The sequence below is a fragment of the Sylvia atricapilla genome, chromosome 9 (assembly GCF_009819655.1).
Source record: "Sylvia atricapilla isolate bSylAtr1 chromosome 9, bSylAtr1.pri, whole genome shotgun sequence".
NCBI classification, from domain to species: domain Eukaryota; kingdom Metazoa; phylum Chordata; class Aves; order Passeriformes; family Sylviidae; genus Sylvia; species Sylvia atricapilla.
In genome coordinates, this window is record NC_089148.1 from 18,846,480 (window position 1) to 18,872,665 (window position 26,186).

A 26,186-nucleotide genomic window follows, 5' to 3' on the forward strand; every position below is an offset into this window, starting at 1 on the left:
AGCCTGAGCAGCGGGCAGGCTGAACTGCATTTCTTCTTGCCTTGGAACTGAGTCTTTCCTGCACTACTGTTCTAATCCTTTCTCCAGATACTGGGATGAAGGAGAGCAAATGAAACGAGAGTAGCCTTCTATACAATATCATCTCCTGCTGTGTGGTTGCTACATTTGATGAGGCATACATCTTCTTCCCGAGTTTGTCCTCCACTGAGCTACACTGAAAAATAAGCTGGAAATTGAAATGCTTTGTGCAGCTGAGTAATGATTTACACTTACAAACATTGGGACTAACATTTATAACTGAGCACCCATGCTCTTCCCACTTTATCTCAGGTTCTTAGATTTCAGTAAGGGAAATCTCTATCCTAATTTAACCTGTCACTATTTTGGACAATCAGTATTCATTTTTAAACAACCTGAACAAAAGAAGTTTTTCCATCCATTACACATTATATGAAAATACAGCTTATGATTTAAAACTGTGAAATGTACCTTTAGCTGAATATGAAAATGTTACTATAATGATAAGCTACATGAAGTCATGGACCAAATTTTTCACTCATACATGGTGCATTCTGTTGTCTATTTAAAATTATTAATGATATGTATCTTTCTCTAGAGACATCTGAAAAAATGTCAGAAAGTCTCAAATCGAGCAAGACCACCTTGAAAGGTTCAAAAGCGTCATCACAGAAACAAAAAGGTAAAACAAGCTAAGGAATCATGAAAAGGAACACAGCTTGGTATGTAAAGTACAGCCACAATGAAACAAGCAGCAATCTGGGCTCAGATGGGATCTACATTAATTATTTTGGCTCCATACATTAAAAAAATTAGATCAATTAGAATTTTTTATTTTATATAAATAACTGAGAGAGGTAAAATTACTTGTTATAGTTCTGTAACCAACACTACTGATAACATCGTATCATTATATTTCAGGTAAAAAAGATGAAGTTGATCTTTCTATGGCCAGTGTAGGTAAGTGCTAAGACTGAGCTTTAAAGTAGTAGTTCTGGAATAATCAAAGTATTTTGAAGCTTCAGTGTTACTAATGCAAGGAATAAAAATAAAATGGTTTTTTTATGAATGGGAAAATATATAAACTATTTAGAAATACAGCTACCACAGTGATTATAGTGGCTCTCTGAGTATCAGGCAGTGCATGAAAATGCACAAAAAGTGATCCCTCAGATGATTAAAGTGGTACTTTTAAAAATGTATTTTCAGTCTTCTAGGAGACAGTATGAGAGAATTGTACCTCCACCTACTGGCAGATAAGGTTAGAGCTCTAACAGCTAAACTGCTGCTAGGAACCTATTGCTGAAAGCAGGAAAACAACACTGGTATAAGCAAACACTGCCTATGCAGGATTTAAACTCCATGCACACACTCCTTAGGCCTGCAAGTGTTCTTTACTTCTTCCTTAGAGTTTCTTGGTCTTTTGTGAAATTCTTGTAGCACTAAGAGCTGCTGGCTGTTACAAATGATACCGGTACAGTTTACTCATAGAAAAACAATGTGAAACCTATGATCAGATGTTACATACTTTTTACTGGAAAAGACCATTCAATAAAAATTTTTATAATGTAAGAACTTCAGTATCAGCTCCTTATATTATAGGTTCTGTTTTCAGCATTAGCATTTGTGCACAAGGCTGTGTACATGATTCAGCATTTAAAAAACAGTAGCATAAAAGTTAATTGTTACAAACAATAATGTCTAAACCAACCGTTACTTCTGCCTGGGATTTTTGAGGTCTGGTGTTAGCGACAGTGAGTTTGGACCAGATGACCTGGAAGCATCCACACAGAAATCCTGGAAATCTCCAAGATATCAAAAAGGAAAATCATGCAATATTGATTACAGTTTGTGATGGAAGTGAACTAATGGCCTGTGCATGCTACAAACAGATTGTATGTGCTACGAAATAATTAGTGGACACTAAGTAATCCATACTTAGAACAGTGTAGCATGCACCAGAAACATCAGGCATGCCATTAATTTTAGTGAGGACTAGGGCAGAGCAGATGCAGTGGAGTAGCAGCACTGAAAGATTTTAAAGGATAAATGTCAGATTCATCAAACATAATGCATTATGTGATAGGATTATGCAGAGATTAAGGAGGGTTTATCATTTTGTTAGTCATTGTTGGCTTAGATTAGAGATGACTTCTCAAAACATGCTGACACAGCTGGTCACAATCATCATTTGAGGTATGTTAACTTCTCTTCAAGGCATGCACAAAGAGGAAAAACCCCACAGGTGCTGGGAATTAAGATAAAATACTAAGTAATTCAAACTAAGAAAAGAGACTGAAATAAAGGCAGAAAGTATCAGCTATTATCACAACAGCCAGCACATTTCAGTACAGAAAAACAGTATACAGTACACACGTCCCTAAGTCTTTTTGTTCCCAGTTCACCAAAAAGATGAACATCTGCTAACCTTCTCAGGCAAAAATGTGGTGGCCTTCATGAGGAATGTTCTTACTAGGGCAGCTGAGACAGAGCATGAGTCTGCTAGCAGGGCAGTATAGCAAAGAACAAGTCTCAGGGGCAGGATTAAACTAGCTGGGCCTAGAGTGATCTCAGCCACTTAGAGCTGTAATGCAAGCTGGAGACAGAACATGTAACATGAGAAAGACCAGCATTACATACATTGTCTTACATACAGCTGGCACACACAATAAGAAGCACTACGTATTATCTCCAGATTGAGTGTTTGCAAAGCATAGCTGACAGGTCATCTAACTGCACCCAGCCTCCCCCAAACCAATGAATATATCTGTGATAGTGCCAGGATATGAAATGTCTTGTTCTGAGTTAATATGAATGAACCTAACAGAGATCATGTGTGTAGAAAACAACAGCTATATATTCTCCAGTAAAAGTGAAATATCTGACTTTAATCTCAGTGAGCTTGCTTCGGTCTCATTTGATTAGTGAGAAATAGTCTCTACCCCACTCTCAACTCAATGGGAGCAAAATGAAAGTCCAAAATCAGAAAAGCATCCTTACTGAGGAGAAGCCTCACCTAGATCAAACTTCGGCTTAATATGGTGCTGCCCTACAGGGAAGGACTACTGAGTATTTATTCAAAGGCTTTCTTAAGTCAGAACCATGTGGTTTTGCCCTTAATACATTAAACCCAAGTCATTAAAGATTTTTCACTGGAGTTGTTAGTAACCTTTTGATGAAGAAGAAAAAAAGCCCCTCATACCAGGGAAATCATATTTATTATGTGCAAAATGTTGGGTAGAGAGTTTTCAAAGGTTTATAAAGTAAATACAATTTGTATTTCATGCCTTCCAAAATACCAAAAACAAAGCTGAGAGATTCAAAGGCATTATGCTAGAAACACTAAAGACATAGGGTTATCAAAGTATATGCACATGTTTAAACAGTACTATTAAATTATCATGCAATTTTGCTTTTTTTCATAGGCCACCCAGAAATCTTTCCTTTGCTTTTGACTGAAAGCACCCAAGAAATTTTTAACTGCCGACCTGATGAAGATGTCACAGAAGAAAATTGTTTCAAGTGTATTAAAAAAGAGGACATAATTCAAGACCTGAAAACAAGAGCTAAAACTTCTGATTTCCACCCTCTTAAAAAAGTTATCCTTGTATGTAGCATATTTCATCTCACTTTAAGACTTATGATCTCAGAGTGTCCATTCTTTTGAAGAATGGATCTGTTCTTGTTTGACTCTGTCTAAACATACTGATGCTGCAATATGTGAGTGTAAGAGGTCATGGACCATTGTTGACTGAAAGTTTCTCATGGCTTGCCATGTTGGTTTTTTTTTTTTTTTTTTTTTTTTTTACTAACTTCAGATTGAAAATATGCTAAAAGTAATATAAATACTATTAGTTTTGATTCTGTGAACTGACAGAGCTTCACATATTTGGCTTCCCCTAATTCATGGCCTGTTTACTGAGAATCATTAAAACAGTTTATTTTCTGTTTGTCTGTATGTCTGTCTGTACAAAATAAATGCCATCTATTCCTTTCAACTGGCACATGAAATTTCCCATTAAGAATACAAAATCAACCTAAGATACTAAATGGGTGGTAGCTTTTCCAGTCACTTCATGTTTGTTTTGAATATTATTTTTTTCAGTTTTCCACTTTTTTTTTTTTTTTTTTTTTTTTTTTTAAATAGGAATATCCAGGGGAAGAACTCTTGCTAGTTTTTGATCCAAACTTTGAGTATGGACAGGACTTTTACATTGTTTCTTCTGAAGAAGCCAAGGAAAACTTTCTAAAGGTAAAATCCAAGTATACAACAACATTGCTTTATCAATGAATATTTCAGAACCTAGTCCAAACAAAGATGTCAGGAATGGTGTTTTTGATCACCTGATATTTCTCTAATGCTTAAGCTGATCATGGAAAAATATATGTATCACTGTAAAAATGTATTTTACACTGAGAAGGGCTACATTAAATTTTTGTATTTTACTTCAGAGGGCCAGTATAACCCCCACTGCTGATTAATAATCATTAGTTTTCTCTGCCAATACCCAAATTTCTCAGACATAAAAATAACAGACAATAAATATATTGACCATTTTCAAAGAAGTATTATACTTATTTTTCATAATATCTATGAACATATTCTTCAAATCATGAAAATGTTCTTGAGTTCTAAAAAGCTCTAGATAAATAGAAGTTGTAGGAGAATGTTTATAGAAAGATGATATAATTTTTCAATATGAGTTTGCCATCCAGCATCAAGGAATTGGGAGAAGCAACAATTAAGAAAAGTAAAATGCAGTTCCAGGCCAGAGGGCCTAATGGAGAAAACCATAATAAATTCTTTTAATATAAAATTATTTGCTTTCAAGGCAACAGTATCTCTTTAGTAGTTAAATATTAAATATCATTGGAAAATTCTAATGCACAAAATGAACGGGATCTAAGCCAGCCCTACCCAGGGACACAGCATACCCAGACTCATTGCACTGAGACAAAAGTAAAGCATGTGTGAGTGAAGACTGAAAACTGGGTTTCTAGTTAATACTTACATTTCAGTAACAAATTTTTGAAAAGTGCCATTTCTCACTGTTTGATGTCACAGTCTTTAGCAACTACGGAAGAAAGAGAAGAACCAGAAGAAGAAGAGGAAACTCTGGAAGTCCACAAACCTTGGGTTTCCCTTGGCAGCGAAAAGGAAGTTGAAGAAGAATCTTTTAAAGAACGAGATACAAAGGTCAGAATCAACAGATGTTTGCCCATCAAATAAATATAAATCCCTATGTTTCAGTTCCTTTAAAATAAAGTCAGGAAACTGGAAGCTGCAATCCTAGTTTTTCTTGAGGTCTTTCAAGAAAACTTACAGAAAGAAACAGAGAAATAGCTAAACTTTAAACAAAAGCTGAAAGTACTGCAGAAACTTTTATTTTGAACTCTGTTCTCTTTAAGTCTTGCAAATAACTGGAACTGCATTAGACATAACTACTTTTTAAGGCATAAATTCGATAGTCCTGATTATCTTTTGTCATTGGCACCTCTGTTTCCATGAAACTCTGTTTCTAATATATGGATGGCATTTCAGTATCATGCAACACTTTTTAAGTATCTACAGGTATTACAAGCTGACTTTACAGAAGGATATATTTGATTAATTACATCTACAGATTATATATAGAGAGAGAGACAGAGAGAGAAAATTGTATGTCCAAAAACTAGATCCACTCACAGCTGTCACCTAACTTGTGATGTGTGGGGCATCTCTAGGTATCTATCTGTCTATGACTGATTTTTGCTCAGTACCTAAGTCCATCTTCAGGGAAGACTTGGCTAAGTTTTTATTGTTCTTAGGAACTAGATGTTTTTCTTACACCTAAAAAAAGGTCTGATTTTTCTAAAGCTATTTGACAGTCATTCAATTTAACACATTCACGATCCAAGTATTATGTATTCTGCATTATTGGCAAGGTCCACTCCAAAGGATTTTTAGCCTATTTTCCTTTCCAGTTCTGTGGGAGGTGCTGGGAAAAAGTACCTGGGTATGAATCCAAGACAAAGCAACACTTCTCCACTGCCTGAAATCAAGTGCCTACTTCTCTTTGTGGGTAGAAGTCAAGACATGTCCCTTTGTCCTTCCTAGTTCTCAACATAAGGAAACTCTACCAGACATTTTTTTGCGTCGTCTTCAGAGTACTTTTCTCACCCTAGGCTCTACAAAGAAAGTTGAAATACCTCACCCAAAGTTGAGAATTCCACCAAGAGGGAAGAGCTGAAAAGTTAGGTCTTGGAAGCCTCATTCAGTATTACATAAGGCTTCCTGCAAATCAATCCTTTAATTAAATGTGCAGTTTTGATATTGGATGAATTAGAAAATGTAATTCTCTTGTCCTACTAGCAGTAATCAAAAAATTCTACACTTTTTGTTTTACAAATACAAATCTGTCTTCTATTGCATATGTAGTTTATTCATATGAACACTTCAGAATTTCAAAAAGCAGAAACATGAGTAAGCTCAACACAGAAATCGTTAATAGAACTAATTCTACAATTATATTAATGCAGCCATTTTAGAGAATGAACTTTCCAAAAGCTTTCCTTTCTGCTAACCATGGAAATAAATGTATCTTTTCCAGATTAAGTTCAAGATCTCTAGAGTTCGCAGGAAGTTTGGGGCACCAATTACATTTACTGACAAGAATGCTTCTGATGACAAGGACAGCTATGCTGAATGCACGGCCTATGAAGATGATACTTTCAGTATTAAAATGCTTGAAAGGGATGTGGGGCTGCAAATAGTTCCAAAACTAAGAGAAACTAGTACTCAGACAAAATGGTAAGTATTTATCAGCTTATTTATTCAGCTATGCACTGTTTCTTAACTAAAATTCTGGAGTAACTCAGTTAGAAACTGATTACTAGAACAAAATGGGATGCTCTGTTTGCATCTTTTTTCTTAAATCTTTTCTAAAAGGTTTGTAGATAAATTATATATTTAAATTTTGCACTGTCTGTGGAATGTTTTCTATACTTACATTCAAATTTATTCCAATTGGGTAGGACCTATCCAAAAAATGCATCCACGCAGTATTGTCCTAGGCAGTTGTCAGATGAAGCAAAAGCAGAGAGTCTGTCATCTGAGACGCTGAAAAAATTTCTTACAGCAGTACATTTAAGGTAAAATTATTGCAGCAATACATTTAAAGACTACCTGAAATAATACAGAATACAAGAAAGTACTCTTGTCTGAATGGATCATTGGTCTGGTCAAATACTAAATTTATTTTTTGTTTCTATATACTTTTTTCCTTTTTATTATTAGAATATTAACAAATAATTACTTAATCCTTGTTTCTATGAAAATAACAATGAAGTTCATGCTATATAGATACAAATGTTGCTTTAAATAGATATCAGAACTGCTAAAGTCCATAGTGATACATCTTTTCAAACAAACTGCAAAGCTGATCTTTCAAACACTGCCTACTCAAGCAGAGGGTAGTGGAGCGAGCAAAGGTGCTGTCCTACCCATGATTATGCCCTTAGCCATGTCCCATTAAGTGGGACAAATCCTACTTAATGACATTTTTTGCTCAAAGAACTGGACAATTGCTCTGTACTTGGTCTACAAAGAACTAGTTAAATTCTTGGTGCAGTAGCTATTTCTGTTTAAACAGAAGAGTGTTTCCTTGCCATGATACATCACTGAGGAATTAATACCTGACTTTTTAACTAATGTGATCATAATTTTGTGAAAACCAGAAGCTACCTCTTCACAGAAATATTTGCAATTCTACTATGAAGTAGTCACATCTGGATTATTGAAGTGTTACCTGTTCTTTTCACAAAACAGAATGGAAATTGCATTGCAGCAAAATGAAATTATGAATGTTTTTTTTGATGACTGGAAGGCCCTAGCCGAAGACCAAGAAGAAGGAGAGCCAGATGTTTATCTTAAAGCATACCAATCATTTACAGATGTGCAGTATCTCAAAAACAGAACAATTAGCTGCGTTCGCTGGCATCCGACGATTTATGGTAATGCAGTTACAGTACTGATTTGAGTCTTCAATGGGTATAATATGACAGCTATAAAATATGCATCTTTCATAAAATCATCAGCTTTTAAATTTAAAAAGAAATCAAAACTGATTTAGTATCAGTATTTAGTATCCTCAATTACACCATTGAGGAGCACAAGCGAAAAAAGAGGAGTTTTGTCTTGATACATAGGTTCTATGACTCATTTTAAAATAACCTCATGTTAAGCAACAAAAGTAGTCTCCTCAAAGCTGCTCTGTAAAAAAAAAAAGAAATATACATGGCTAGTTTGTTTGGAGTTTCTTTCCTGCTTTGTGGGGCTTTTTTCACAGTATTCAGAAGATATAAATATAAGTAATTTAGAATAATTATCAATGTGTTGAAACTTGAATTGTGTCTTTTGAGAAAATTTATTTTCTCTTTTGATTAGGGATTATAGCGCTGTCAGCAAGACAACAGCCTTTGTATGAAGAGAAAGTTAACCTTTCTAATAAATCATTGCTACACAAGTCAGTTATACTTCTCTGGAGTTTTTTTGACCCTATCTGCCTCCAGGTAGTTAATAAAGACTTTTAAATATGCCAAGTATTTATATAACATGAGAACAAACAAATGGTGTGACTGTATTTCTCAACTATCTTGTTTTTCTTCTCTGTAGTTGGTGTTGAAGGCTCCTGAAGATATTTACTGCTTTCAGTTCAGTCCAAGTGATCCAAATATCATTGCTGGTGGCTGTGTCGATGGACAGGTTTTTCACTCTTTAAAAATAAAATTGCATATTTCTGTATTTTCTTCCTGTATAAAAATAAGGGTGAAGAGATGTACGCAACATCCGTAGTAACACATAGAGACAGAAGACAGATGTCACAGAGTCTTGAAGCTCTCCTTTGCTGGACTGAAGCTATGTCTGGTTATTCCATAGCTGAATAACCATATGATGTCTCTTTGTAGTAATGATAAATAGGTCAAGTTGTAAAGACTTTTCTTAGAGACAAATGTAACTTTTCTGCTGATTGCATCACACTGAAGAAAAAATAATTTAGACTTCATAAATTCTAGTGCAGAGAGTGAATTTCTTCTGTTTTCCCAAACCTCCATGTTTTGAAAAAAAAAAAGTGTATTAATCCACAGCATATTAATACAAATATACAAATATTATTTGTAATATACTAATTTCTCATTGTAGGTTGTACTGTGGGATATTTCTAAACATGAAGAAAAGCTGCTTAGTGCAAAACCTGTTGCTGATGAAATCATTGACTCGTCAGAGGATGAGCCAAGAGCAGGAGCAGCAGAGGTGACTGAGGCCATTCCAGGGCTGATGGTGGGATACTGGAGTACAGGGGTTCCCCAGCAGTGAGCACTGGCAGCACAGAACAGCAGCTGAATCCTGGGCTGCATCCAAAGCAGTGTGGCCAGCAGGGCAAGGGAAGGGATTCTGCCCCTCTGCTCTGCTGTGGTGAGATCCCACCTGGAGCACTGCATCCAGCTCTGGTGCCCCCAACCCAAGAAGGACAGGGAACTGTAGGAGCAAGTCCAGAGAAGGGCCACAAAGTTGATAAGAGCACTGGAGCACCTCTTCTGCAAAGACAGGCTGAGAAAGTTGGGGCTGTTCAGCCTGGGGAAGAGAAGGCTGTATGAAGGCCTCATAGCAACCTTCCAGTATCTGAAAAGAATCTAGAGGGAAGCCAGAGAAGGACTCTTGGTTTGCAGCTGTAGTGACAGGACAATGAGTAATGGGTAAAAACTAAAAGAGGGGAAATTTAGGTTAGATATTAGGAAGAAATTGTTTACTTTGTGAGGGTGGTGAGACACTGGCACAGGTTGCCCAGGGAGGCTGTGGGTGCCCCAACCCTGACAGTGTTCAAAGCAGTTGGACAAGGCCTAGAGCAACCTGGTCTAGTGGGACATGTCCCTGTCCATGGCTGGGACTAGATGATCTTTAAGATCCATTCCAACCCCTTCATATTCCATGATTCTATAAAATCAAGATAACAGCTGTTAATACGGTAAATGCTTCTTCTCTGAGTATATTGCAGTGTATCTGTATGTCTGTGGAGGAAAACTGGGTGAAGGTATCCTGACTCAAAAGACAGGAATACATAATGCTTGCAAAGAGACACTAGAAATTATAAGAAACTTGATGAATTCATGAAACTGAACTATTATCATAATTATCATGGTCTAATTTCTACATTACTACAGCTTAAAAGGTTTACTGCATTTTGTGCAACTTATGTCTCAGTGAGTCTGTTTTCTAATGGGCACCAATATACCCTCCACTCTTACCTTACAAAGCCTGTGTAAATACAGATATTGTTTGTTACTGAATGCAATACTGTGTTTATGAACACAGAAAAGGTAGCTTGGAAGATGAGAAGATGATTTCAGTGGAAAAAGACAATAAGGAGGATAAGCAGAAGAAAGACTTAAGAGGAGAGGAGACATTAATGATGTCTGCATGTTTGTGGAGGCATGCTGGAATTCTTTTTAGAGCTTTATATTCAAAGGCCTGTTTTGATGCTTTCATTTTTTTTTTTTTTTTTTCCCCTAAACAGAAGGTATTCTATAAACTGATCTGAAACATAGGAAAAAAGTGTTAACCTTTTATTCTTTGATAGATCTACTGTTTTATTTTGAAAACACACTAAGATATCTTTTCTTAAAACATTTCTAGCCATCACCTATGAAAGTCCAGCAGAGTAGCACAGAGCCATCTCTAGTGAGATACTGTGCAGCCTCTTCTCTACCATATGGTCATACAAAGCCAGCAACAGATGTACATTGGCTAGCATGTAACTCTGAGGTGAGTTTAAAAGTTCACTTCTCTTCTTTTTATTGCTTTTCTAATCTACTACCTCAGAAATTCTAAGGTAAACTCAAGAGAAAATATTAAATAGTTAATTATTTGTATTCATTATTTCTCACAGTATTTAGTAAATACTAGTAATCTGGTGCCTCTTGTCCTGTCCACAGCTTTACAACTGTGCTGTGCTCTCAGCCTGATATGAATCTACTCTGGAAAAAATTTACTTAACTTGACAGAAAAGTATAATTCAAAATTATAAGCCTTCCATATAAAAAATGTATTGAATTTCTACTATGAGCAATCTAGCCTGTCACTAAGAATTCCAAGAAATTACTTCTATTACCTAAATATCTGGATACCCAAGAACGTTGTTATTGTCGTCAACTTAATTTTTCTAGATGCTGCCTGTGTACTCCAAACTTACTTTTTCCATTATGGTTTTAAAGCTCCAAAGCACATACAGTCTGTATATATGTACTGAAAGCATCCAACAGGAACACTGGGTGCTGATTTACTATCAAAGTATTGCAAACGGTGCTAAATTAAAGGTAGTCAAATGCAAAATAATGACAGTGGAAAAGCAGGCCAAGAAGAAGAAACTTGAAATCTTTAAAAGGTTTATGGAAATTATACATCAATAAATTTTTGAAAAAAAAAATAAATTAAGACTTCACAGATACTACAGTCCTTAGTGGCATTTCCAGAAAAGTAAGAAAAGGGGCACATATATATCATAAAATGTCAGCTGATATCACTGTTCATTATTATTTTATAATAATAGTAATAGTCATGGAAACTAACTGGTACCAGATGTAAAGCATGAAGAAAGGGATTGGATAGCAGAACATTGTTATGATTTTTGTTGTTTGGGTGGGGTTTTTTTAGTCAAAGTTTAGGCTCAGAAGGCTGTTTTTGTGTTCATCTGGGATAACAGATACAGGACACTCATGCTTAATAAATAACACTAACAAAGGAGTCATTTTGCCAGTATTTAGCAACATGCACTGGGACATACTTTTTGTTATATAAACATGGAATATGTCAACCTTTGCATAACATAGCAGTTTTTATGGCACAGTTCCTAAAATCAGCAGTTTTATAATTACATATTAATGAAAAATTATTCAAAGTTATATCCAGAACTTAATTCAGCAGTGCCTGGCTGCATTACTACCATTGTGATTCCAGGTAGACAAACTCATGAATGAAAATTAGAGTAGGCCTGATTTGGCTTAAAAAAAATAAACAGCTGAAATTTTGCCACATACTTGATAAGTACAGTTTTTGTCAAAATATATTTGGGTTTTTAGATACTGGAAGTTAGATTTGATTAGCCTATAATCCCTTGTTACCCCTGACACCTTTCCTTTATTTTCCTGAGTAATTAAAATGAATTTGCTATAAAGCAACAACTACTTGGTAAATGATAAATAGTATAAAACCTGCAGAACCTCACATACACAAACTCAACTATTAATAATTAACATTTGAAGGCACCACTATAATCCCACAGTGAGGCCTAGCCAAGTGATAATTTAAGATAGATGACCCATGGTGTAAACTTGGCAAAGGCACATCATTCCCACTACACTGAACTGTTGGAAATAAATTTCTTAATTACTGACTCTTTAGTTAAACTGCAAAAAAGAAGTTACAGACATGGCAAATTAAAGAGGGCCTGACTTGCAGTGGTACAAGTAAGTATTTATCCTGCTAAGTTAATTTAGAATTTTAGGTGTGTATTGGGCAAAGTTGGTATCAGTTCACTTGAAGAACATTTGTAAAATAGCTTGACTTTATTTTTTGCTTGACTGCAAATTAACAAGTCCTGATTTTCAAACCTTACCCAAGCAGAAACAGTGACTTCATTTCTGATAGCCTGCTTTTTGTGTTGAAGTACTTATGTATCAGAGTGTGATTTTTGTCTTTCATCATCTTCTTCTCCCATAACAATTATTACTGTTATTTTCAGGACAACCAAAAGGGTGGTACTTCTGAAAACAGAGATGAAAATTACCTGCAGCTTGTAACCTGCTCCCCTGATGGGTATATACAATACATACTCTACAAGACATCTTCCAGTTTCCTTTCCAAAACTTTATGACCCACAATCCATGATTTAACTAGCACATTTCTGGACTCCTGTCAGCATATCCTGAGTGGCTGAAATTCTGAATGCAGAGGATAAGCATTTTGCATTATTGCCCAGTTAAACCCTTTACAGTAATGGCATTAAGAGTTTATTAACTGAAAACCATTGCATATATATGTTTATAGTCTGTGTACACCCCCTTCAGAAGAGTGTTGATCACACATGCATTAGCCTGGAAAGCCACAGCCCCACACTTACATTTGTTTGTGGGACATGCACAAAAAGCTGTTAAAAGACTCTAAGGCCTATTTCTACACATTTATTGTAAACTATATATAAATTTGGAGAGTTAGCTGGCAGAATTACTCTTTGTGAATCTCCTCTTGTGGACCAAATAGTCATGATATTTGTATTATTATTCTGTGTGAAAGACTAGCAAGGGGGCAGAATGCAGAAAGGGGAAATAAATGTTTTGCTTTCATGATGTCAGAAGGCTTAAGGCTTCAAGGCTGCATGGCTGGGCTGAATCAAATATTTGTTAGTTACATCAAAGGGAGAGTCAGAGAGAGCAAAATTTTATAATGATGCTAAGTTATTTTTCCTAATCAAGTAACAGAGAAGACTTTGAAGAATTAAATGAGAAGATTGTAAGTGCATTTCTTAATTAGTTTGCAGTGTAATGCAAGTAATACACATAGAAGAAATTATTTTAACTACTCACCCACCAGGGTTCCAAACTGAAAGTATTTGCCTGACATTAAGAACAGGGAAGTCACTGCAATGTTATACTTGATGAGCACAGGTCCCTGAGCAACTCCTGTTAGAAAAAGGAAAGAGATATCAGCATTGAGGATAGTTTCATTGGCTATATCAAATCTGTGAGTGAATGTCCAGAATAGAACAAAAGCAACAATCAGAGGGCTGAAAATTCCAATGAGATGACAGATACGAGCGGGACCATTTGCCTTGAACGTCAGCAGATTAATTGGTACACACAAAAATTGGGACTGATCTTCAATTTGAGTTACTAAATTACCTGCTACAGCCTACTAGAATTTCACCCAGGCAGTGCCAGTAAGTTGACCCAAAAACTGTCCAAAAGCAAATTGTATGAATACTATCTAGGTGCTCTGGTATATTTAACTGACAAATGGGTAAATAAAGAAACATATTTCATCATTTAAAAAAGAAGCGATTAATTATCTAGCCTTTGTCTTTCAGAGACAAAGAGTAGACTTTCAGAGTCTCTACTGTTATATAAGGCTTGAAGATAAAAGGTTAAAAAAGCTTAAAACTTTAAAATGTAACAAAAATTGCATGTAGCTGTAAACCAAAACACTGCACAATATACATTACACAATTATTTTGCAGCTCAATATTCTTTTGGGATATTCCATCCATCGAACATCGTGAAAAATTTTTATTTGAGAAAATGAAGGAGGAGAGAAGATCTCACATGCCTGCTGATGTTCCAGATACTGATGAGGAATTAGATCTTTCCTGGAAACCTCTCATAAAGGTAATGTCCACAAATACAGAATACAGGGATCGAGCTAAACTGTAGATATGTCCAGAACTCCATAGGAATGTATTCTTTTGCTTCCCATTTCTATTTTTCCAGCAAATTTTGATTTCCTTGTGATTTTTTTTCTGATTATGAAATGAAATACTTCAACATTCTTTTGAAACTTCAATAAAATGCATTCAAAAAGCTAATTCATCAGAAACAACATGACTGCTTCTAAAAAACTGCAGTAGGTGCAAAAGTAGCTGTCTAAATAGTGTAAGTTCCTGTCAACCTTTTCAGATGCTCTGCTGTCTATCTCAGTGCATCCCAAATGGTGGAACATGGTCATGGTCAGCAGAACCATAATTACTAGCAAACCAATATCCAGTCTCATGAAAACAGTCATTACAGTCTGTGAAAAAAGGTGAGGCTGAAAACAATGTTAGGCAAGAAAAAGAAGTTATAATTTTAGGCATGCTGATCTGTGCTGCTGAGAATACCTGCAGCTGGCACAGTTTTTGAACAAGTATGACCACCGGAGCTGGGTTGTTTGAGCTTTTTTGCTAGAAACAAAGCAAAATTCTTACAGGAGAAAGGCAACACAAAGAGCATTTTCTCAATGCTTGTATATGAGTCAGAAAATACTGTTTGTGGGACAGCAGAAAGTAATTTAGACTTGTACCTCAAAGATCTGACAAAATGGTTTAGCAAATACACTTCTTTCTGAACAGATAAATCTGCATGAAAGGAATACCAACACAGAGTATGGACCCATCAGAATTAATTTAAGGGAGCTGCAGTATCGTTACAAACCCCAAGGTAATATTTTTATTACACCTTACGGAGGAAAATGTTTTCAATAAGCTTGTATATACATAATAAAAGCTGAGCGAAAAAATACTGTATAGCTAAACACACTGTAGAAAAAGATTTCTTAAGTATAGTGGCACTCAATGGTGACCTACATGTACTGACAGAGATGTACATGTAAAAATCCAAACTGAGCAATTCCATATACACAGTGACTCTACCCAGCTTCACTTAAAAGCCCATGCAAATCCCTCACCCAATCTCTTTATCCCTGAAACAATATGTCCTTTTCAGCCTTTACAGAAAACTATTTTTAGAAACACAATCCATTCCCTGGAGCAGAGATGTTAGCTCCTGGTTGTGGCAGCTCCCACGGTGACAGTGGTACTGTGTAAAATCGTCAAAGAACAGGATAGCACTGCCCTAAGTATGGTCTGGATAAAAGAAGCTCTGACTTCAGAGCTGCAGCAATGGGGACACTCCACTAGGAAACAGTAAACCTACAGAACTGCTGCTTTACTTGGCAGTCTTTCTTCATATCTCTTCTTGAAATTCCCCTTATCCACAAACTACCTTTACAAGGCAAAGGATTTGCTTGGTCTAATAAATTCCAGGTGTAACAAAAAGATGTAAATGTTTTTTTTCCCAGGGAAAGGAAAATCTCGGAGTGCACTAAGAACACCCATCAAAGAGAAGCCATATACAGAGATGAGTGCTTTTTCAAGCAAAAATTTGGAAGTGCTAGAGAATATATCCACAGAGTTTTTTGTTGGAAACGAAGTAAGTGAAAATAATGTATTTCCAATTAAAATGTTAATCCAAGATATCTGAAAGACTGAACAACTAAATAACAGAGTTTTCACAAATGTATGGACTTGCATGTTTTCTTCAGGTGTAACTAAAAAGACCTCTCTGCACATGCCACCTTTTACTTCCATTTCAATACTTTCAGCTACATGCTTAAAAATAATAAATCTCCAATATTCAGTAGACTATGAACTCTTATTTCAAGAGCAGAATTAGAAGACATTTCCAAAATATGTTGAGTTTAACTACCCATTAGTAACCAATAAATTCCAGAACACATAAGATTAATAATTTTTTGTGTGTTTTCCCACATGTCATGTGAAAACATTTATTCTACAGTTTGCCTCAGAACTTAATTTCACTTTAGGAAATCCCAACTATTCATAGCCCTCTACCTACTCTATGCTACTAAAATTCATTGGTCTTTCCCAGTTCTGAGTTCATATGGAAATTAAAATCAAGCTTTTAGCTACCTTTTTGCTTCCAGTCACCTTTTGCCCAAATAATGGAACAAAGCATGAACTATCAAAACCAAGCACATAATTCTGCAGAAAGGACTGCCTACATACATCACAGCAAGTAAAGCTGTTTTGGCAATACATAACTGAAAAATGGTGATGCAAAACTTTACTGTGTTTTCAGTCATTGGCTGCAAATTCAGGTTTTAATTTACTCAGAGCATATTTAATGATGGTGATGCTTTTCCCTGGTCTTAAAAATTGAGAGCCAGACACAGTTAAGGGATAAGGGGTTTGACTCGGTGTTTTAATAAAGATCCTTCTTGGTGCACCACTTTGCCAAGGTGGAACGTGCAGCAATGCACACACACAATAGATCACCTATACAATTTATAGACCTTACAAATGAGCATATCCAACAAGGGTGCCCCAATGGGAGGCCTGGATGAAAGGTGTGATATTCCCCCAACTGAGGAATTCCCCCTGGATGGGCCCAATCTCCAGCTTACAGGATATGTTCTAGAGAGGACCTTGGTTTCTCAAGATGGTGTAAGGTTTGCCAGCATCCTACTATCAGACCTTTAGGATGTTTGGTCTCCTGATGTAACAGAACACTATAATTATGCTAAGTTATGAAACCTAAGGAATTACAAGTATGCATGCTAAGAATAGTAAGGATAATAAAAGTTATAGAAAAGATATATAAAAGAAAAGGCAAAAAAAAATCCTCTTTGCATTAGTGGTTATAACTAAGAAAAGTCCCAGCTTAAAAACAAGTCACTTTGAAATGAGCCACCAAGCCCTAACATTAGGATTTTCTTTTTTTTTTTTTTTTTGGCATTACAGAATGGAGAAATTGTTTATTCTGTGTGGAAAAAGAAAATTGGTACTAGTTCAGCAAGACCAGTTAGTAAGTTCAAGTTTCTTGATACCTGTTGAAGCCTTAATATGTTACTAAAATATTTGTTTCTATATTCTGTCTTTTTAAGGTTCTTGCTCATAGCTCTAATAGTCTCTCTCGCTGATAACACCTGGATTTAACAGTGCACCCTCAAAAGTGCAAGCACTTTAGCTGGCATGACAAAGCAGCACAAAGATATTGGTACAAATCATGGAACTAACTAGTTATTGTGCCAAAACAAATTCCTATACCTTGTGAGCAAAAAAAAGAGGCTGATATCTTCCAGGCCTGTGGTAAGTCCTACAATTTTGTTTCTTGATCTCTAAGGCACTACTAAGAAGCAACTGCCTGTTTCCTCCATTAGGTCAGAAGCACTCAGAGAAATATGCCCTCCACACTGAAACTATCAACACGCTCCAGAAATCTCCATTTTTTAAAGATATCTTTCTAAGCATTGGAGGCCAGAAGTTTGCCATTTGGAAAGAAGGACTTACAGTAAGTTACTTTAACACAGCTGTAACATTTGTGATGGGTATACAAGACAGGACTGTAACAGGCTCAGAGACTGTATTTTCAGAAATATGTAAATCTGGAAGCTTCATATTTTAGAAACAAAACAGATATAAAAGAAGCTTTCCATCCTCTTCTCATCAGAAAACTATTTTAGATAAAGCTTAGTAAACTTGCCTTTTACAGAAAAAATGAAGTGATTTTCCTAAATTCCAACCTTGTAAAAAACATGGCTTACCAACTACTCATTTCTCCTGCTAGGGAAATGCATCTGTAGAACTTGTATTTCAGGACAAGGTTTTTCATCATGTGAAGACAAAGAAACATGGGGGTTTTTAAAGTTTGTCTCATGTAGGAATCCAGGTTAGCTGCACCTGACAAAATCTCCAGACCACAGGTTTTAACAGCAGACAGACAGATTACCTGAAGAGACTGGAAGTGAGACATCAGGGTTTTTACTTCCCCACAATCCTTTTTACCTGCAGCTGGTGGTAGGAATTTTGCCATTGGTACATTTTTCTGTAATAGGATCATTTAAATAGTGAGCATTTTCCAAAGACAAGAGATCTGAAGTAATGAATCAATACTACTGTTTGATTGTTGGGTCTATCTTTTATTTGTTTTTAAAAAAAAAAAAATTAAGAATGGACCAATCCTTCAGTCAAGCTGCTCTGCAGGGAGATACACTGCGGGACAATGGTCCTTAACAAGACCAGGAGTTTTCTTCATTGGCAGAGACAATGGAAATATAGATATTTGGGACTTACTGAAGAAAACTCATGAGCCATCTCATTTCCAGAGCATCACCAAATCAATCATCACTTTCATCAGCCCCTCCAGTGCCTCAGGTGTGTGGACGGTAATTGCACTTTATTGTGCTACCCTGTTTGCAAAATGGCCCAAGACTCCAAGACACACCAATCTTATTACAAATTTTCTCATATAAGTACCTACTTCCACAAATTTAGCTCTGTACATACAAAAATGGATACATAAGTTCTAAGTGTATTAGCATGGTATAAAAGCAACTGAAAATATTTCACTTTAAAATATCTGATAAAGAAAAACTTTAAAAGATCAATGAAATAACAGAGCCATAAGATTGCTTTTTTTTTTTTGCTGCAGTGAACAATAAACTAAAAATACCAGAAAAATAAAAAAGAACCCTCTGTAGCTTGTCTTTGGGTGGAGGTTCACATTGCTGTTGGAATTTGGATTGTTTATACCTTTTTTGTCAAATATCTTTCAGCAGAGCAGCATTTTCTGGCTGTTTCTGACAATCTTGGAGTTCTGCATATTTTGGAAATCTGTCAAACACTATGTCACCCTTCAAGTAATGAGGTTAGTAAGAATTTTTATTAAATCTCTTTGACACTTTATCCTGAAAACTCCAACACAGAAACAAGTCTGCCTAGACAAAAATGCCTTCAAATGATGGCAATTAATTTGAATCAGTACAGCAATGTTTTCCAAAGACCACCTGTAGCCAAGCTGGCTTTGTATAGAGTTTAGGTAAGAGTCAGCTAAAGGAAATCTCAATGACAGTTGGCAGAATTCCACTGTTCCAACCTGGCTACATAAAAAACACAATTAAGAGGTCAGCATTTTCTGCCACATCCATAAAATGACACCTTTCATGCAGTAAAACAATGTTTTAGAGAGCATAGTAATGTATATATACTGAATTCCTTTTTCTTTACACCTTCTTGTCCACATTTGTGTTACATTTTTTCTTTTATATTTGGTAGTTCAATTTAACAGGTCTTCATTTCTGGTTCTAGTTCAGTGAAAACCACATTTTGAAAACTGTTACTAACATTTTCACTCATTCACACTCTTGAAATAAGGACTATCTGTACCAAAATGCCACTGGAACAATGCAAGCAGTTTAATTTCTCTTTTCTCTCTACACAGTTTTCACTTTTTCTTTTCCCCCACCTCCCAGCCAAAGCTCGAGCTATTGTGTCAGTCTAGCAGTCTTGCCTGCTGCCTGGTCTGTTATCCTTAAATCACAAAACCATCTTCCCACTCTATTGCAGTTTTATGTTTATGTAGGTATTTAGCTTATAAACATCCCATAAAGGTTTGCCATGCACAGAGCTGCAGCAGGTAGCAGCAATAAAACATTATGTCAGCAGCTTCATTTTAGTAGAAATAAATTCTCCAAAGCAAGGCAGGAGCTAACAGAGTGATATGAGGAAATACATTACTTCTGCAGAGATTATCTGTGGTTTGGAACTAAACTCTTTAGGGTGCAGAATTATCAACCAAGGAACAGTCACTAATATTTAGATTATGTTCATTGTAACTGAAGTATTCACTGAAAAATACTAGGCTGTTGAAGGGACTAATAAAAACTAAAACACAGAATCTCAGATAAAATAAATGCATAGTGTACTACCAAAGTATGGTTTCTTTGTGCCTGAAGTTGGTCACATCTTTATATTGTTTTGCTGCAAACTACTAGGATAAATATAGATATTTATATTTCCAATTTAGATAAAATATTAATACCATTCAGAGCATCAGCAAGAGATTCTGTATCTCTGAGCATGTAATGATCCTTCTTTGTCACTGTGTTTACAGCATGCCAGAATACTTGATTACTTCGAAAGAGAAGTCAAATATCTGAAGTACTGTGAAGAGGAATTTAAAGAGTATCAAAAGTTTCAAGCCAAAACAGAATTGAAATGCAGCTGGAGACAGAGACAACAGTATGTTATACTTGGAATTATGAAAATTTTCTATGATGCTTTGTATCTTTAAAATGCACCTGTATTGCTAGACAGGATTTTCCACAGTATTTTCAAAAAATCAGGATGGACATAATCAGAATTGCTTAGCAGCTCTTTATTTCATATTCACAGTTCTTAATGGAAAAGATGATCCCAGTTCATGTGGTGCATTTCTTGGTCAAATGAACCCCCTACAAGAGCATTAGAGCCTATGGACATTTAACAACTATAAATTTGCTTTTTGTTTAACACTTGTTCCTCATTCAATAGGTTACATTTTGTCGACTTCCCTATCAACATTGCTCCTTCAACAGATTCCAGCTTTCCACTCTTTACTCACATATGAATTTTGCCTATCCATTCTTTGGTAAATGGTTTAATAATACTAAATAACTAAAGTGGCATTTCTTTGGCTGGCTGATGTAGCCCACGCTGATGCCTACTTTCATTAATTTGTGACAGCACTGACACAATCCACTGGAAAGCAATGGGGTCACATACAGGTTTCAAAGCTTAAGGGTGCTTTATTGCCTGGTATGTTTTTTCCTTCAGCGTATGAGTACAGAAAACAAAAGAAGAGATGGAGGATCAAGGAAATGCACATTATACTGTGTTTCTGGAGCTGGAGAAGCAGAGAGTAATGGATTTAGAGACAAGAAATACTTTCCTCGTTGGATGCTTAGAGCCCATTATAACTGTTAGAACCAGCAAGCTTCTTCTTGGAAGACCTCTATTACAGCAGAACATGTTTAGCTTTGGAAATAAAGAATCTTGCAGCAAGAGATTATTGTTTCATTAACCTTATCTGTTTGCTCACAATGTGGTTAAAGAACAATTGATTTGGACCCAGTTTCCCAGACTATTTTTCCTTAATACAGTTATAATGAATATTCTCTTTAAAGAATAGTTTTCAAAGCTCTCTCAGGACTCTTTTACTTGCTATCATCATTTACAAACTTACTGTTACTTAATCCTGGCAAGTGCTTACAAACAGAAAATCAAATCCATTAAAATATATTGTTCCCTCAAAGAAATCAGTATTACTTAGAACAAACAGCTTTTAGTAAGCTCACTGTAGCTGTGCATTTCTGTTAAAAGACAGAATCCCTCAGAGAGATCAAATGTTGTTACAGAACTTTTAATATTTATCAGTGTAAATAAGTAGCAACTCATGAATATTAATACCCACCCTCCATCCAGAGAGGACTCTTTGGTAAGTGGTTCTGTTGCTACTGGGTTTCAATAGCCAGGTCAGACACCATGTAACTGAGCAGAGCCTGTCAAGCAGAAATTAAATCTATCAGAGGAGGACAGATTAAACTCTATACGGGTGAGTTCACTCTTTCCATGACTCACCAAACTGTTCGAGGGTCACAGACTCCTGTCAAACAAATGTCCATGTGGTCACAGCAGACACTAAAGCACAAAAGACAACTGACACACAGGGGATTTGGAGAGAGGATCTTCAGCTGAAAAGCAATAGCCAGCCCCAGTGCTCTGCTTCATCAGAGTAAAGCACAGCCAAAGAGAAAACAGGATCTGTGTGAGGCTCCTGTGTCCCAAAATAAACACTGCAAATTGGGGTTAGGCAGTGTGAAAGACATGCCCCTTGAATTTTCTACTGCCAGGATCTCCCTGTCATGTACTTTTAGCGCTTTGATTGAACTTTGGTCAGATTTAAGAGAGGTTTGGAGACACTAGATAGGACTTGGTTTGAAAAATGGTCTCTTGTTTGCTGCTTTGAAGTTTAAATATTACAGCAATATTCCTTGTCCTTCACATTGAACTAGTTCTAAATTAAAACCAAGGAAAATTCAACAAGCATATCCCTAGCACCTGCAGCACAGTGTTTGCAGTTAGAGAGCAAACAGGAAGAGAACACTGCTTCTCTGCCAAATCAATATTTAACTAACAGCCTGCTCTATATAGATATGTAAATATCATGCAACTGACTAATTAAAAACTCACCTCTTATCAGGCTTGGACTTCATTAGTACACCACCTCAGAGCATCTTCCACAGATTCCTTTTGATTAACAAAGCTGCAAACTACATATAAATAGGTCAATCATATGGTCATGGCTTATCTGGACAGCCCAGCCAACCCCCTCCACTGCTGTCACTACTCCCCAGAAGAGGCAGTGGCCTCAATGGGAGCCTTGTTCACCACCACAGAGGCACTCTTAAGAGATTTAATTAAGAAAATATTCCAAAACACAGAGGGATTTCAGATGGGTTTTTGTAGTGATGCACCCTACACACCCAGCAGGTGCTTCCAAGTAGAGAAAGAGTTTCAGTTTACCTCTGACATATTAGGAACTTTACCTAGATTCTTCCACAGCCTCCTGACAAGGATTGGCTCAGTGCCAGTACAGGGGCATGAATTGAGCTCTGAGAATGTAACTCAAACCCCCTTGGTGATCTTATTGGCTGCAAGCCAGGTTATCCCTCCTAAAACATTCAGTATTTAAGAAAGCACAAAAGGAAGAAAAAGCTTTTCAAGATGTAGCAGAGTGTCTGAGGTTTCTCAGGCGCCTGTGTGTGGCTTTTTATTTGCTTTCTGAAACATTTTGTTGTATTTTTCCTTATTAAACCTTTTGATTTACAGAACACCCTCGAGGAGCAGTCTGGCTCAAATTATTTATAGCCACTTTTCTGCAAGGCTGGACCCTCAGAGTGTGGGGCAAATCCACAGGTGTTCATAACAGTAAGGCCAAAGAGGCAGCAGATCAGGATTCTGCTTATCAACTCCCCTCCCTCCCTAGAGCAAAGTAATTTGGGGAGCTGCAGGAATGCCCAATGGAAAGGGAGTAATCTTCCTGAGAGCCATTGGCCTCCTCATCTCTGTTCCCAAGTAACACAGGAGACATGAGATTATACATCCTCCCAGGATCCTTTTTATCTGTCTAATACAATTTTAGGTGTTCAAATACCTGTAGGGTCAGCTTTCCATCATTTCATGTTGGGCTGTTCCAATACTGACATTAAGATGACTGAAGATGTTGAGACACAACTGGCTTTCCTGCTTGGTTCTAACAGACAAGCAGAATGAAAAGAGTAAATTCATTATGTAGGTTGACATTTTAAAGCAAACTTATCATAGTTACATGACAGTGCAATATCAGTCCCCCCGCACCCAAAACAACCACCTTTCAGCTGGTGTTAACTCCAGAATATGAGACAACAGCTTCCTATGTCGAAATTACTGTCAAGAATCCCAGTACCCCCATCCTATTCCTTGGGATGGGGATGAAGGTGAAGGGGTTAAGATCTGACAGCACAAATACCACGTGTCTCTGCCTAATCAGATGTATAGATTTATTCTGTAAAAATCCTGTGTATCTGTTGGGGATGTTTCCCTCTATTTTTACAACATGTCTGAATAGCTGCAGATCCATTTCTTGTCTGGTGCATTAACAAACATACATATAGGTTACACATTTGGGAAAGACAGACGTAAAAACCTGAAGCTTCTGAGCATGTAGGTCTTCAGTGGCTTAAGCCAACCTGAGGTCATGCCAATTCCACACCATCCCCACCACTTCTTGCATGCTCCTGTAATAAGCACTTTAGGAAAGAAAAAAAAAAAAAAAGGGGGAGGGGGAGAAGTGAAAGGTGAAGCAGCCACACAGCACCAGCAGTGTTTGGAATGTTGAAAATCCTATTTAAACAAGCAGGAAAGGATTAAAACTCTACAGATGGGCCTAGTCCACTCCTAAATCCACCTGAGTGTATCATATCCCTAACACTTGGCAGCAAAGACTGGCACAGACCTACCTTAACATTTCTGCTTTTCCCTGGGGACTGCAAACTACAGCTCTTGGTAGTGACCCAGCCCTGCACACCGCCATCAGTGGCTTCTGCGTGGGTAAAACCATCTGTATGGATTTTGGTGCAAACCTTGGAACTGCCTCTGGAAAAGAACCTGCACCCATTTTCTTTACCTGGGAAGCAGAGGTCACGCCTGAAGGAAGTCCACAGACTCCAAGGACAATTTGCTCTCTGAACTCCACTGCAGGCTCTGCCCTCTGCAGTTAACCTCTTCCAGTGCCTGGTGAACAGGAGCTGCTCTCAATGCCAAAGGAGTCCCACCAAGCTGACAACAGCACAGGTCAGCACAGCAAAGGAGGCTCCTGGCTCTGGCCACAGGGTTTGGAGGAGCTCTGCCTTGCAACCACACACAGTCAGAGGCTGCCCTTTTGTGTAAAAAAGTTAACTACTGCTTTTGGTTTTAATCTCCCAGTTTAGTGTTCCTAGATTACAGTAATTCCCACAGTAACCCTGTTCCTTAAGAATCTGTAACAATCACAAAAAGAATGCAGCTTGTCCAGATTATAGAGCTAACTATATGAAAGATAACAGTATATGTAAGAATACATATAAAAGGGATAACATGACAAAAATATCCCTTGGGAAATGTCTCATTAAAGGAGGATTTCTAAGATACAAAACGTGTTTTACAAGTTGTTATAACTAAATTACCAGGAAATGCTTGAGTAGTATAATATATGAATGTATTTTTATTACTTCATGATATTAATGTGAATACAATTTATCAAGTCACTAATTTCCGCTGTTGTAATAATAAAATTGATAGAGAAGTCCACTGCTGCCCCAAGTTACAGGGCCCTCCTGGACAAAATGCTCATATGCAGTCAAGAGGTAACCACTGTACATCATCTGGATTATTTCAGGCAATGAAAGATTAATAAATAAATTTAAACGCACACATCTTTCAAAGAGTGCTAATGGAGTTTCTAATTATCTAACTCAAACACTGGGTCACTCTAGACATGACAACAGAACAAAATATCTGAAAAGCTAAATGAATTAATTCCATAAAGACATGTGTGCAGACAGTGCAAATGGATGACATCTGCTTAGACAGGTTTAAATAATCACGAGCTAGGCACAGATAGATTTTGTTCTTAATTCAAATTTTATTTAGAATTTAAATTTATAGTTTAAAAAGTATGCACATTCTGTAGGTATAAAAGTTTACAAAAATACATCGATTTATTGATAAATGCTTCAGGTTAAATTTACATTTTCATTCATATCATTATATTGCAATAATTGTTTTGAATCTTTTAACACTTATAAAAATAAATTAATGAGATTGAATAACCCATTGGAACCATGCTAAAATAATTCCTTAGAAAAGAGGGGTGAAGTTTGCCATAGCAATTATTAATTCCTTGCTACTGTAAATAAATAACTCTTCCATTAAGCAGTATAAGGAAGTACAGGTTAGCAGAAAAGCACTTACCCACAGGGTGAATGGAAAGCCATGGTGGGATGTCAAAAATCGTACCAAAAGGCTGTAGAATTAGTTTCTACCCTGCCAGCTGACAGCAACTGACCTCTCAAAACATCAAAACTTCCTCAGCTCCACCTGCCCAAATTCCCCCTTCCTTGGGGGTGTGCATGTGACCTGTAAAGGACAAGGAATTACTCTATGTCCTTTTGGTTATCTAAACATCTGTATACAATTTGGTAACTATTTTTAACTGAATCAAGAATGTGTTTCCTTAACATGAAATGT

General features: G+C 36.6%; 1 protein-coding gene across 2 annotated transcripts; it reads left to right on the forward strand.

Moving 5' to 3' along the window:
* The first annotated feature begins 600 nt into the window (after positions 1–600).
* DNAI3 (dynein axonemal intermediate chain 3) lies at positions 601–21,299 on the forward strand. Of its 2 annotated transcripts, XM_066325144.1 has the most exons (22): positions 601–700; positions 940–978; positions 3,444–3,625; positions 4,166–4,270; positions 5,084–5,215; positions 6,609–6,808; positions 7,033–7,149; positions 7,826–8,010; positions 8,444–8,568; positions 8,672–8,761; positions 9,200–9,310; positions 10,691–10,819; positions 12,795–12,868; positions 14,286–14,433; positions 15,153–15,240; positions 15,881–16,011; positions 17,343–17,406; positions 17,762–17,892; positions 18,551–18,755; positions 19,157–19,248; positions 20,494–20,621; positions 21,195–21,299. In XM_066325144.1, exons 1-22 carry the CDS (start codon positions 601–603, stop codon positions 21,199–21,201), a joined length of 2,583 nt encoding a protein of 860 aa, XP_066181241.1. In that variant the 3' UTR covers positions 21,202–21,299. The 2 variants fall into 2 exon arrangements, with proteins under 2 accessions (XP_066181241.1, XP_066181240.1); XM_066325143.1 differs by lacking the exon at positions 21,195–21,299 and having other exon boundaries at positions 20,494–20,981.
* The last annotated feature ends 4,887 nt before the right edge of the window (positions 21,300–26,186 follow it).

Bases quoted from the DNA above. Each gene is read 5' to 3' on its own strand.
- DNAI3 (XM_066325143.1), top strand. From the start codon at position 601: ATGTATCTTTCTCTAGAGACATCTGAAAAAATGTCAGAAAGTCTCAAA. The intron at 701-939 runs GTAAAACAAGCT...ATTATATTTCAG, and splicing joins GTCATCACAGAAACAAAAAG to GTAAAAAAGATGAAGTTGAT. The intron at 15,241-15,880 runs GTAATATTTTTA...TTTTTTTCCCAG, and splicing joins GTATCGTTACAAACCCCAAG to GGAAAGGAAAATCTCGGAGT.